The 12,327-nt window shown below is 43.9% G+C and overlaps 1 protein-coding gene across 4 annotated transcripts in view; it reads right to left on the bottom strand.

The window, feature by feature from the left end:
* LOC139542075 (protein kinase C zeta type-like) overlaps positions 1–12,327 on the bottom strand; it is a 140,952-nt gene that overhangs the window by 55,326 nt on the left and 73,299 nt on the right. For all 4 annotated transcript variants that reach the window (XM_071347090.1, XM_071347093.1, XM_071347092.1 and 1 more), the window contains one exon: positions 8,983–9,068. In XM_071347090.1, the coding sequence (XP_071203191.1) occupies positions 8,983–9,068 (86 nt within the window). The remainder of the gene's footprint in view (positions 1–8,982; positions 9,069–12,327) is intronic.

Genomic DNA, 12,327 nt, shown 5'->3' with positions numbered 1-12,327 from the left:
TAACACAACGTGCCATTGGAACACAGGAGTGATGGTTGCTGATAATGGGCCTCTGTACGCCTATATACAGTGGGGAGAACAAGTATTTGATACACTGCCGATTTTGCAGGTTTTCCTACTTACAAAGCATGTAGAGGTCTGTAATTTTTATCATAGGTACACTTCAACTATGAGAGACGGAATCTAAAACAAAAATCCTGAAAATTACATTGTATGATTTTTAAGTAATAAATTTGCATTTTATTGCATGACATAAGTATTTGATACATCAGAAAAGCAGAACTTAATATTTGGTACAGAAACCTTTGTTTGCAATTACAGAGATCATACGTTTCCTGTAGTTCTTGACTAGGTTTGCACACACTGCAGCAGGGATTTTGGCCCACTCCTCCCTACAGATCTTCTCCAGATCCTTCAGGTTTCGGGGCTGTCGCTGGGCAATACGGACTTTCAGCTCCCTCCAAAGATTTTCTATTGGGTTCAGGTCTGGAGACTGGCTAGGCCACTCCAGGACCTTGAGATGCTTCTTACGGAGCCACTCCTTAGTTGCCATGGCTGTGTGTTTCGTGTCGTTGTCATGCTGGAAGACCCAGCCACGACCCATCTTCAATGCTCTTACTGAGGGAAGGAGGTTGTTGGCCAAGATCTCACGATACATGGCCCCATCCATCCTCCCCTCAATACGGTGCAGTCGTCCTGTCCCCTTTGCAGAAAAGCATCCCCAAAGAATGATGTTTCAACCTCCATGCTTCACGGTTGGGATGGTGTTCTTGGGGTTGTACTCATACTTCTTCTTCCTCCAAACACGGCGAGTGGAGTTAGACCAAAAAGCTCTATTTTTGTCTCATCAGACCACATGACCTTCTCCCATTCCTCCTCTGGATCATCCAGATGGTCATTGGCAAACTTCAGACAGGCCTGGACATGCACTGGCTTAAGCAGGGGGACCTTGCGTGCGCTGCAGGATTTTAATCCATGACGGCGTAGTGTGTTACTAATGGTTTTCTTTGAGACTGTGGTCCCAGCTCTCTTCAGGTCATTGACCAGGTCCTGCCGTGTAGTTCTGGGCTGATCCCTCACCTTCCTCATGATCATTGATGCCCCACGAGGTGAAATCTTGCATGGAGCCCCAGACCGAGGGTGATTGACCGTCATCTTGAACTTCTTCCATTTTCTAATAATTGCGCCAACAGTTGTTTCCTTCTCACCAAGCTGCTTGCCTATTGTCCTGTAGCCCATCCCAGCCTTGTGCAGGTCTACAATTTTATCCCTGATGTCCTTACACAGCTCTCTGGTCTTGGCCATTGTGGAGAGGTTGGAATCTGTTTGATTGAGTGTGTGGACAGGTGTCTTTTATACAGGTAACGAGTTCAAACAGGTGCAGTTAATACAGGTAATGAGTGGAGAACAGGAGGGCTTCTTAAAGAAAAACTAACAGGTCTGTGAGAGCCGGAATTCTTACTGGTTGGTAGGTGATCAAATACTTATGTCATGCAATAAAATGCAAATTAATTATTTAAAAATCATACAATGTGATTTTCTGGATTTTTGTTTTAGATTCCGTCTCTCACAGTTGAAGTGTACCTATGATAAAAATGACAGACCTCTACATGCTTTGTAAGTAGGAAAACCTGCAAAATCGGCAGTGTATCAAATACTTGTTCTCCCCACTGTAGATATTCCATTAAAAAATCTGCCATTTCCAGCTACAATAGTCATTTACAACATTAACAATGTCTACAGTGTATTTCTTATCAATTTGATGTTATTTTAATGGACAGGAAATTCTAAGTGACCCCAAACTTTTGAACGGTAGTGTATACCCCAAGTGGTCACTACTACTACTACTCTCTTGTCTGTTTTTCCCTGATGGGACAGTAAATTGTTCCAGCGCGTATCTAGGGGCGGGGGGATAGGGTGCCATTTGGCATGCACATCCTGTATGAGCCAGCTCACTGTCAGCTCCAAAATGGCTAATACACGTCTTCTCACTGGCTGGCCTTTGCTGGGCCATAATGCTGCTAAGCGCTAGGAGAGCACTAGGGAAGCAATGTGGAACGAGCCCTATTTAAAGTGCATTAGCTCGGCATGCGGTTGGCCCTGAGTCATAGCAGTTAAATCAACCTCTCAGAGACAAATTCCCCACTGCTCTGTTAGATAACAGACATTATATAGCCATCCCAGTCTGGGATATTTACATGGGATATACGGTTGTGTGTGTACAGGAATGTTTTGCTCATGGTCACACATAAAAAGGTTGCTAACAATGCAACAAAAATCTACTTAGTGCTATTGACCGCAACAAGTGGACCCCCCTTCTGTAAGTCAGCTTACCGTACACCAAAACTGACAACAAGTAAGTAATACATTTTATTGGAGAAAATTAAAAACAATCTCTCTCTCGCGTCTCATTGGAGAGCTGTGAACTGACGACTGCTTTGTTTGGGTTCTATATCCGCAGCATGCTAAAGGAGCTACTAACTAGACAGGAGCTCCAGTCAGTCATCTCCCTAATGGAGTGCTAGCTCATAGCTGAGAACGCTAATGGCAGGAATACAACATTCTGATACATTACCTGCACCACAGCTACTAAAGGGACCCCATTATGTCTAATGGTAGGCATTCACAAATAATCTTTCTCCTGTACAACAGAGGGAAGAGATGGAGATGGACAGAAGAGAGGGACAACAAGGGAGATGGATAAAGAGAGGGAGTGGTGGTGTGAGAGAGGGGGAGGGAGAGAGCAGTTGAGAGAGGGAGGAATGAAGAGGGATGGGAAAAGAATAGGGGAGAGGAGAAACCTGACCTACTTCTGCTGGATGACTTGTTTATACTGTATAGAGGAGCGAGATAAAAAGAGGGGAGAAGGAGGGATGGTGTGAGGCATGGAGAGGAGAGACGTTTGGGAAAGACTGCGCCAACAAGGACTTACTGTAAAACCATGTGCCGTGGCAACGATCGTACATATAGTGACAAACGTGACATCATAGTGACACAACTATCAACCTTAGACAAGCAATTTGGTGTAGCTAACATTTGATGTGGCCACAATAATATGGCTGACAAATTCATGTACATAGAGGAAATACAGAAGGACAGATTACAGAAGCTTATAAAAATTGAACGTTTGCCAAAACTATACCAGTCTAATGTCTAAGCACATAAACATGGCTCCAACATAACATTCAGTCTCTTCCAGTGCATCAGCGAGGGAGATGGGCTGCCTAATGGAGGTCTATTGGAGTGAGGAGACTACAGTACAGTGCTAAGTTGGCAGATCAGAGCTCTCAGTCTGGTCTAGACGTCCACCAGTAGACAAAAGCACCCAAGGTCCATCCTGTATTTTGGTAATATCTTCAAGCACACGAGCCCTGCCCCTGACTCCCATTTCCTTTCAGATGCAATAGGTACTTAAGGGCCTACCTTGAACAACATTACCCTCCTAGCCTCGTCTTCAAGCCAGAGTGGACACTAACACTGGCAGTGCATTAAAGCATTACAGCTCTATGATTGCCACAACAACGTGCAGACGCATACACTTTCTGTCTCTAACCTTAAACTACCTGTCCAGTGAAAACCTCACTTATAAGAGTTCATATTCGGTTAACTCAAACCAAAATAATGTTGTTGACTCATCCTATACTCGTATTTGTGGCCAAAGCATAAATTGGAGAAAAAAACACCTCAAACTTGTATCTCAAACAGACTGTTTTAAAAAATACTTTATTTTTTATTAGGTAACACTTTATTTGATGCTCTACAGACTATTAGTAACATTTCAACGAACTATCTACTAACACTAACCTTAACCCTTATCTTAACCCTCTCCAAACACCCCACAGGGCCAACATCCCCGTTATTTGCAAGAGGAAGCGACGCAGGTACAGAGGACAAAGAGCCGGATGCCTGGTCAGGACCCGCAGAAGGCGACTGGGAAAGCTGCCGTTACCGTCAATACAACTCGCCAACGTGGAATCATTGGACAATAAATTAGATGAGGTATGATCACGAATATCCTACCAACGGGACATCAAAAACTGTAATATCCTATGTTTCACGGAATCGTGGCTGAATGACGACATGGATATTCAGCTAGCGGGATATACGCTGCACCGGCAAGATAGAACAGCACTCCGGTAAGACGATGGGGGGGGCGGTCTGTACATATTTGTAAACAACAGCTGGTGCACGAAATCTAAGGAAGTCTATAGATTTGGCTCACCTGAAGTAGAGTATATTGTGATAAATTGCAGGCCACACTACTTGCCTAGAGAGTTTTCAGCTATACTTTTCGTGGCTGTTTATTTACCACCACAGACAGATGCTGGCACTAAGACAGCATTCAGTCAGCTGTATAAGGAAATAAGCAAACAGGAAACCACTCACCCAGAGGCGGCGCTCCTAGTGGTCGGAGACTTTAATCCAGGGAAACTTAAATCAGTTCAATCAAATTTCTAACAACATGTTAAATGTGCAACCAGAGGGAAAATAATTCTAGATCACCTGTACTCCACACACAGAGATTCGTACAAACCTCTCCCTCGTCCTCCATTTGGTAAATCTGACCACAACTCTATCCTCCTGATTCCTGCTTACAAGCAAAAATTTAAGCAGGAAGCACCAGTGACACGGTCTATAAAAAAGTGGTCAGATGAACCAGATGCTAAGTTACAGGACTGTTTTGCTATCACAGACTGGAACATGTTCCGGGATTCTTCCGATGGCATTGAGGAGTACACCACATCAGTCACTGGCTTTATCAATAAGTCCATCGGGGACGTCGTCCCCACAGTGACTGTACGTACATACCCCAACCAGAAGCCATGGATTAACAAGCTTTCAAGGTGCGGGACTCTAACCCGGAAGCTTACAAGAAATCCTGCTATGCCCTGCGATGAATCATCAAACAGGCAAAGCGTCAATACAGGGCTAAGATTGAATCATACTACACAGGCTCTGATGCTCGTCTTATGTGGCAGGGCTTGCAAACTATTACAGACTACAAAGGGAAGCACAGCCGCGAGCTGCCCAGTGACACGAGCCTTCCAGACGAGCTAAATCACTTCTATGCTCGCTTCGAGGCAAGCAACACTAATGCATGCATGAGAGTATCAGCTGTTCCGGACGACTGTGTGATCACGCTCTTCGTAGCCGACGTGAGTAAGACCTTTAAACAGGTCAACATACACAAGGCTGCGGGGCCAGACGGATTACCAGGACGTGTGCTCCGGGCATGTGCTGACCAACTGGCAGGTGTCTTCACTGACATTTTCAACATGTCCCTGATTGAGTCTGTAATACCAACATGTTTCAAGCAGACCACCATAGTCCCTGTGCCCAAGAACACTAAGGTAACCTGCCTAAATGACTACAGACCCGTAGCACTCACGTCCGTAGCCATGAAAGGTTGGTAATGGCTCACATCAACACCATTATCCCAGAAACCCTAGACCCACTCCAATTTGCATACCGCCCAAACAGATCCACAGATGATGCAATCTCTATTGCACTCCACACTGCCCTTTCCCACCTGGACAAAAGGAACACTTATGTGTGAATGCTATTCATTGACTACAGCTCAACGTTCAACACCATAGTACCCTCAAAGCTCATCACTAAGCTAAGGATCCTGGGACTAAACACCTCCCTCTGCAACTGGATCCTGGACTTCCTGATGGGTCGCCCCCAGGTGGTGAGGGTAGGTAGCAACACATCTGCCACGCCGATCCTCAACACAGGAGCTCCCCAGGGGTGTGTGCTCAGTCCCCTCCTGTACTCCCTGTTCACCCACGAATGCATGGCCAGGCACGACTCCAACACCATCATTAAGTTTGCAGACGACACAACAGTGGTAGGCCTGATCACCGACAACGACGAGAGCCTATAGGGAGGAGATCAGAGACCTGGCCGGGTGGTGCCAGAATAACGACCTATCCCTCAACGTAACCAAGACTAAGGAGATGATTGTGGACTACAGGAAAAGGAGGACCGAGAACGCCCCCATTCTCATCAACGGGGCTGTAGTGGAGCAGGTTGAGAGCTTCAAATTCCTTGATGTCCACATCAACAACAAACTAGAATGGTCCAAACACACCAAGACAGTCGTGAAGAGGGCACGACAAAGCCTATTCCCCCTCAGGAAACTAAAAAGATTTGGCATGGGTCCTGAGATCCTCAAAAGGTTCTACAGCTGCAACATCCTGACTGGTTGCATCACTGCCTGGTAAGGCAATTGCTCGGCCTCTGACCGCAAGGGACTACAGAGGGTAGTGCGTACGGCCCAGTACATCACTGGGGCTAAGCTGCCTGCCATCCAGGACCAGGCGGTGTCAGAGGAAGGCCCTAAAAATGGTCAATGACCCCAGCCACCCCAGTCATAGACTGTTCTCTCTACTACCGCATGGCAAGCGGTACCAGAGTACCAAGTCTAGGACAAAAAGGCTTCTTAACAGTTTTTACCCCCAAGCCATAAGACTCCTGAACAGGTAATCAAATGGCTACCCGGACTATTTGCATTGTGTGCCCCCCCAAATCCTCTTTTTACGCTGCTGCTACTCTCTGTTTATCATATATGCATAGTCACTATAACTATACATTCATGTACATACTACCTCAATTGGGCCGACCAACCAGTGCTCCCGCACTAACCCGGGCTATCTGCATTGTGTCCCATCACCCACCACACGCCAACCCCTCTTTTACGCTACTGCTACTCTCTGTTCATCATATATGCATAGTCACTTTAACCATATCTACGTGTACATACTACCTCAATCAGCCTGACTAACCGGTGCCTGTATGTAGCCTCACTACTTTTATAGCCTCACTACTTTTATAGCCTGTCTTTTTACTGTTGTTTTATTTCTTTACTTACCTATTGTTCACCTAATACCTTTTTTGCACTATTGGTTAGAGCCTGTAAGTAAGCATTGTATTCGGCGCACGTGACAAATAAACTTTGATTTGATCCCTTACCCTAACCTTAACTCTTTAAAAAAATATATATATATATTGAATGTTTAAAACGTACAATATACCTGCAGTGAAGCCGCTCAACAACTACATCACATTAGTCATCTAACAGACACCCATCCAGAGCGACACACAGAAGCAGCCAGGGTCAACGCCCTGCTGAAGGGCACGTCGACAGATCTCCCACAAGGTCAAACAACAGGGACCCGAGCCAGCAATCCATCAGCCCAACCGCCAGCCCTCCAAGATCCCCCCCACAGTTCCCCAAGAGCTGCCACTCAATGTTTGAGTGCATGTATGGCACTATTTACCTGTGTGTGTGTATATGCATGTGCACAAACACCTGCACGGCATCAGCCTCAGGCAAACCGGCATTAGCTGTAAAAACACTGCCCCTCACTGTCACTCAAACATACTTTTTGTTATGTTTCATTTTGAATTTCTTTTTTTCGACTTTTATCTTTGACTGTCATTCTGTCCCCCGCCCAGCAACTCCACTCCCACTTGTCTCCAATTCCACATCCCAACCCTCAGCTTCCCTCAGCCCCTCCCACCTATCTCTGCTGGCCACCTCTTCGGGTTTCTACACACCATATATACATATCTCTCTCTTTCAATTATGCTGGGATGTTTAACATACCATTTCAATCTATCTAATCGAATAGAATCCACAGATTACGAGTTGAAGATAAATATTTTTACTAAGAGTATTAGTATATTAGTAATTGACTGACCCGTTATCTCCAGATCTCCCAACAGTACTATTTCTAGAGTCAATTTTAGATCAATATTCTGCATTTTCAGCCATTCCTGAACCTGAGACATGAGGGCAATACCAAAATAAATTGTCTATTGATTCTGCAGAGCTTCGATGATTGAATGCCCCAAATATTCAACATTTTGTTGGTGGCAAGAATTCTATATAATAATTTTAGCTGAAAAGCACTAAGTCTTGAATCTTGCATTATTTTATATATCAACTCATACACCCTGTATCATGGAATCGGTACATCAAAAATCTCTTCCCAATTATTTTGCAATCTGTATGGCACAGCTGTCAACATCCTGGTCCTCAAATGAAACTGGTATGCTTTCCTATTTATGCTATTTTTATTCCTCCACCAGTTTTGATCCTTTATATTGAGCAGACAGACCAGTTCCCTATGTTTTAAAAATACTAGCCATTTCCTCATAGAGGATGACGGCCAATCAGTGGTCTACTCGCATTAATATTTTTAATGACCTTTATACACCTACACCATTCTGTTGTTGGGGTACGCCCACACCATTCCAACACAGAAAAACAGCTTTTAAACATACTTAATTACTTCTTTTTTTTATGAAATAAATTTGACTCATATTATAATGATTTATTGGTCATATTTCATAGAAATCTGGAAACACTGGACAGAAACAAGGCAACCCGTTAAATAGGCCACCATCAGCAGCCATCTTGAATCATGCATATCCAGACAGCTGTGGCAGTGACTTGACTATGAGTAATGTATTATTCAACCACTACGTGTTTGTGAATGAATGTACTGAACTAGCTGTACTACTCTGTACAGTAGTAGTAGACGATTGTTAACACTTTCACACCTTCTTTCAAAAATACCAACAAGGTCTGTTCTCATCAAATCCTTAAGTCACTGTTTTATTAAAGGGATAGTTCACCCAAATTACTAAATCACATTTTAGTTTACTTGCCCTGAAAGCAGGCTTTGGTCAAGAAGAACAGCAATCCATGCTTTGGTATTGTTTACCTGGCTGCTGTCACCAAATGCTAACTTTGTCCAAAATCTTTGTCCAAAAACCAAGTCAATATCACCAATATATATATATATATATTTTTTTTTCCATCATCTTCAATGGTAGTGTTAAACAGGTTGAGAATCCTTACACTATTGACAAACCTACCAATGACTGTGCAAATGATCTCTAAACTGGAAGTAGAGTGCTAGAGGGGGAATGGGATGTGTCGGGGAGGGGGAATGTGACACTACTACTCACCCTGTTAAAGCGCTTGGCCTGGAAGAGGTGTCCGTTGACTCGGTAGAGCTTCCTCCATCTTCTGGCCCCGCGGCGGTAGATCGATTCTAGGAGAGAGAGGAAAAGGTTGTACAGTAGCTGCATGGCAGGGAGTGAGAAAGGGATGGAGAGAAGGATGGAGAAGATAGTGGTGGATGGAGCAGTGCAAGGTCCTCCACAATCACACAGGAGCGAGTGAGTAGTCATAGAAAAAGAGACACGCACGCATGCTCACACACATTCTCGCAACACTTCCCTCCCTCCCTCCCTCCCTCCCTCCCTCCCTTTCTATCCATCCTACCCTCCCCTTTCTCCTTCCAACAGAGGAGAAATCTCTCTCCCCTGCCGTCCTCTGTTGAACTTTCTCACCTTTCCTTCTTTCTTTCTTCCTTTCTTTCTCCCTCCCTCCCTCCCATCCTCTCTCTCGTTCTCTCCTTTGTCCCTCTGTACCTCCACTTCATTATGTCCCTCCTCTCTCCCTTGAGGTCCTGGTCTTATTAATTTCTCAGTAATGTCTTGAATCCTGATGGGAATGTAAAAGGTCCAGGCTGCTATTTATACCATCTGAGCTGTCTATTAATACAGTGTATAATACTGCATAATAAACAACCCTGTATCAACAGACTAAGCACAAGGATTTAGCACTATGTAGCAAGCGTCTCAGAGTAGGAGTGCTGATCTGAGATCAGTTTAGACTTTTAGATCATAATGAATGAGGTTAAAAGAACAAAGGGGACCTGACCAGCACTCCTACTCTGACACACTTTGTGGATATAGACCAACGTGTTTTATCAAGGATCCTAACACTAAATACACCTCCCAGATAATTATCAGTGATATATATACAAAAGATAAGACTAAGTGGAATTTGTTCAGCATAATATTATTATGAGATCCAAGTATTGTATTAAAAAGGAAATTCATAGATTGAAGACGGGAGCGTGCTTCACTATCTCCTTAAACAAATACCAGGCAAATTAATTAAATAATATGCTTCACAGAAATGTGATCCATCTTAAAACGTCATTATCAAATGCAAATATTTTTGCTTATTGGCAACCATGAGATGTTAAGATGATTAAAACGCATATAAATAGATATGATCAAATAATTTGATGAAATGCAATGTATACTTGAATGTTCTATACTGTCGGTACAATTCAACAACTGCCGAGCTGAGAATAGCTAATCCAGCTATAAATGATGATGTCAAATATGATTCACTGTGACACTCATTTCCAGCAACAGGATGTTGTTACATGAAATTGACAGTTTGCATGTGTTGACAGTTTCCCTGAAGTCATATCCCAGCATGAGCTAAATTGGGTATACCAATCTGTTTGGGGGAATCATACTAATACGGGTTTCTTTCTCTCCCTCTCCCTCTCCCTCTCACACACACACATATACACTTCCTCTGGTCTCTCTCCACCCTCTCACTCACACACGAACAAGCACACTCTCTTTCTCCCTCCCTCCCTCCCTCCCTCCCAAACACACAAAAAAGCACACTTACTTTTGTTTTCTCACACGCTCTCTCTCTCTCCCTCTCTCTCTCTCTCTCTCTCTCTCTCTCCCTCCCTCCCTCCCTCCCTCCCTCCCTCCCTCCCTCCCTCCCCTCGTCTAGTCTCAACATGCATCCTTACTGGTTCGCTGGATGGGTGCGGCAGAAAGCATCCTATGCTCCCCTTTGCCTCTGTTGCCATGGCAACCCCAACCTCGCCAGATGCTAGCTGTGGTTAGTTATGTGGTTAGCGTACCATGGCCATACCTACGAACAAAATGTCCATCAAAGCAAATCGCCCCTAAAACACAACTCGCATGCCTACATTACGACATCATGATCTGTGGTTGCGCAAACTGTGAGATTTTGATGCCTCTGATCTGTTTCTACGGTTTATCTCCAGCTGGATGCAACCATTCAGTCAGTTAGTCAGTGCAACCAGTTGGTCATTCACTCAGTCATTCAGCAAGCCAGTCAGTGGCTGTTTCAAATGTCATGTACTTTGCCTTCCCGTGGTATCATTAACGGGGAACCCACACCATTTCCATTTGAGCCTAAATATCTGTTTATGTCTCTCTCTTTGTGTGAGGCACATGAGTGTCTCTCTCCCCATATGTTTGTCTATCTCACTATTGACAGTCGACTTTAGCCTTCACATATTCACCCACTGCTCCATTTCAAGCAGGCATAGTGAATCCCTAAACTTTATGTACAGCAACTCTGTATTCCTTCGGTCCCCCCAACTACACTCTCTCAGCTTTGTCTCGCTCTGTCTCTCTGAGCAGCTAGTTACAGCCAATCAGGCATAGCGAAGGGGATTGAAGCGCTAGACGAGACACTTAAGGCCGTTTGAACAACTGGATGAGGATTAAGGAGAGGAACAAACGGCATAAAGAAAGAGAGAAAACAACAGCAAACAGACCTGTAATAGCTACATATCCCTGTTGCAGAGGTTGATTGTACTGTAGGCTTTATGGATTATTTATTTTGGGCTACGTCCAAAATGGCAACCTATTCTCTATAAAGTTTTAAATGTTAAAATCAGCTTTGATTACAGATGTGAGTATTTCTGGGTAAGTCTCTAAGACCTTTGCACACCTGGATGTACAATATCTGCACATTACTCTTTAAAATTCTTCAACTGGTTGTTGGTCATTGCTAGACAGCCATTTTCAAGCCTTGACATATATTTCCAAACCGATTTAGGTCATAACTGTGACTAGGCCACTCAGATACATTCAATGTTGTCTTGGTAAGCAACTAAAGTTTATATTTGGCCTTGTGTTTTAGTTCATTGTCCTGTTGAAAGGTGAATTTGTCTTCCGGTGTCAGTTGGAAAGCAGACACTAGGATTTTGCCTGTGCTTAGAGCTATTCCTTTCATTTTTATCCTAAGAAAACTCCCTAGTCCTTGCTGATGAAAAGCATTCCCATAACATGATGCAGCCATGCTTGAAAATATGAAAAGTGGTACTCAGTAAGGTGTTGTGTTGGATTTGCTCCAAACATAACGCTTTGTATTCAGGACATAAAGTTAATTTCTTTGCCACATTTTTTGCAGTATTACTTTAGTGCCTTATTGCAAACAGGATGCATGTTTTGGAAAATGTTGTATTCTTTTCCCTCCGTCATTTAGGTTAGTATTGTGGAGTAACTACAAAGAATTGTTGATCCATGCCCAGTTTTCTCCTATCACAGCCATTAAACTCAAACTGTTTTAAAGTCACCATTGGCCTCATTGTGAAATCCCTGAGCGGTTTCCTTCCTCCCCGGCAACCGAGTTAGGAAGGACGCCTGTATCTTCGTAGTGACTGGGTGTATTGA

Source organism: Salvelinus alpinus, chromosome 17 (assembly GCF_045679555.1).
Source record: "Salvelinus alpinus chromosome 17, SLU_Salpinus.1, whole genome shotgun sequence".
Classification (NCBI taxonomy): domain Eukaryota; kingdom Metazoa; phylum Chordata; class Actinopteri; order Salmoniformes; family Salmonidae; genus Salvelinus; species Salvelinus alpinus.
This window is presented reverse-complemented; position numbering and strand designations above follow the sequence as displayed.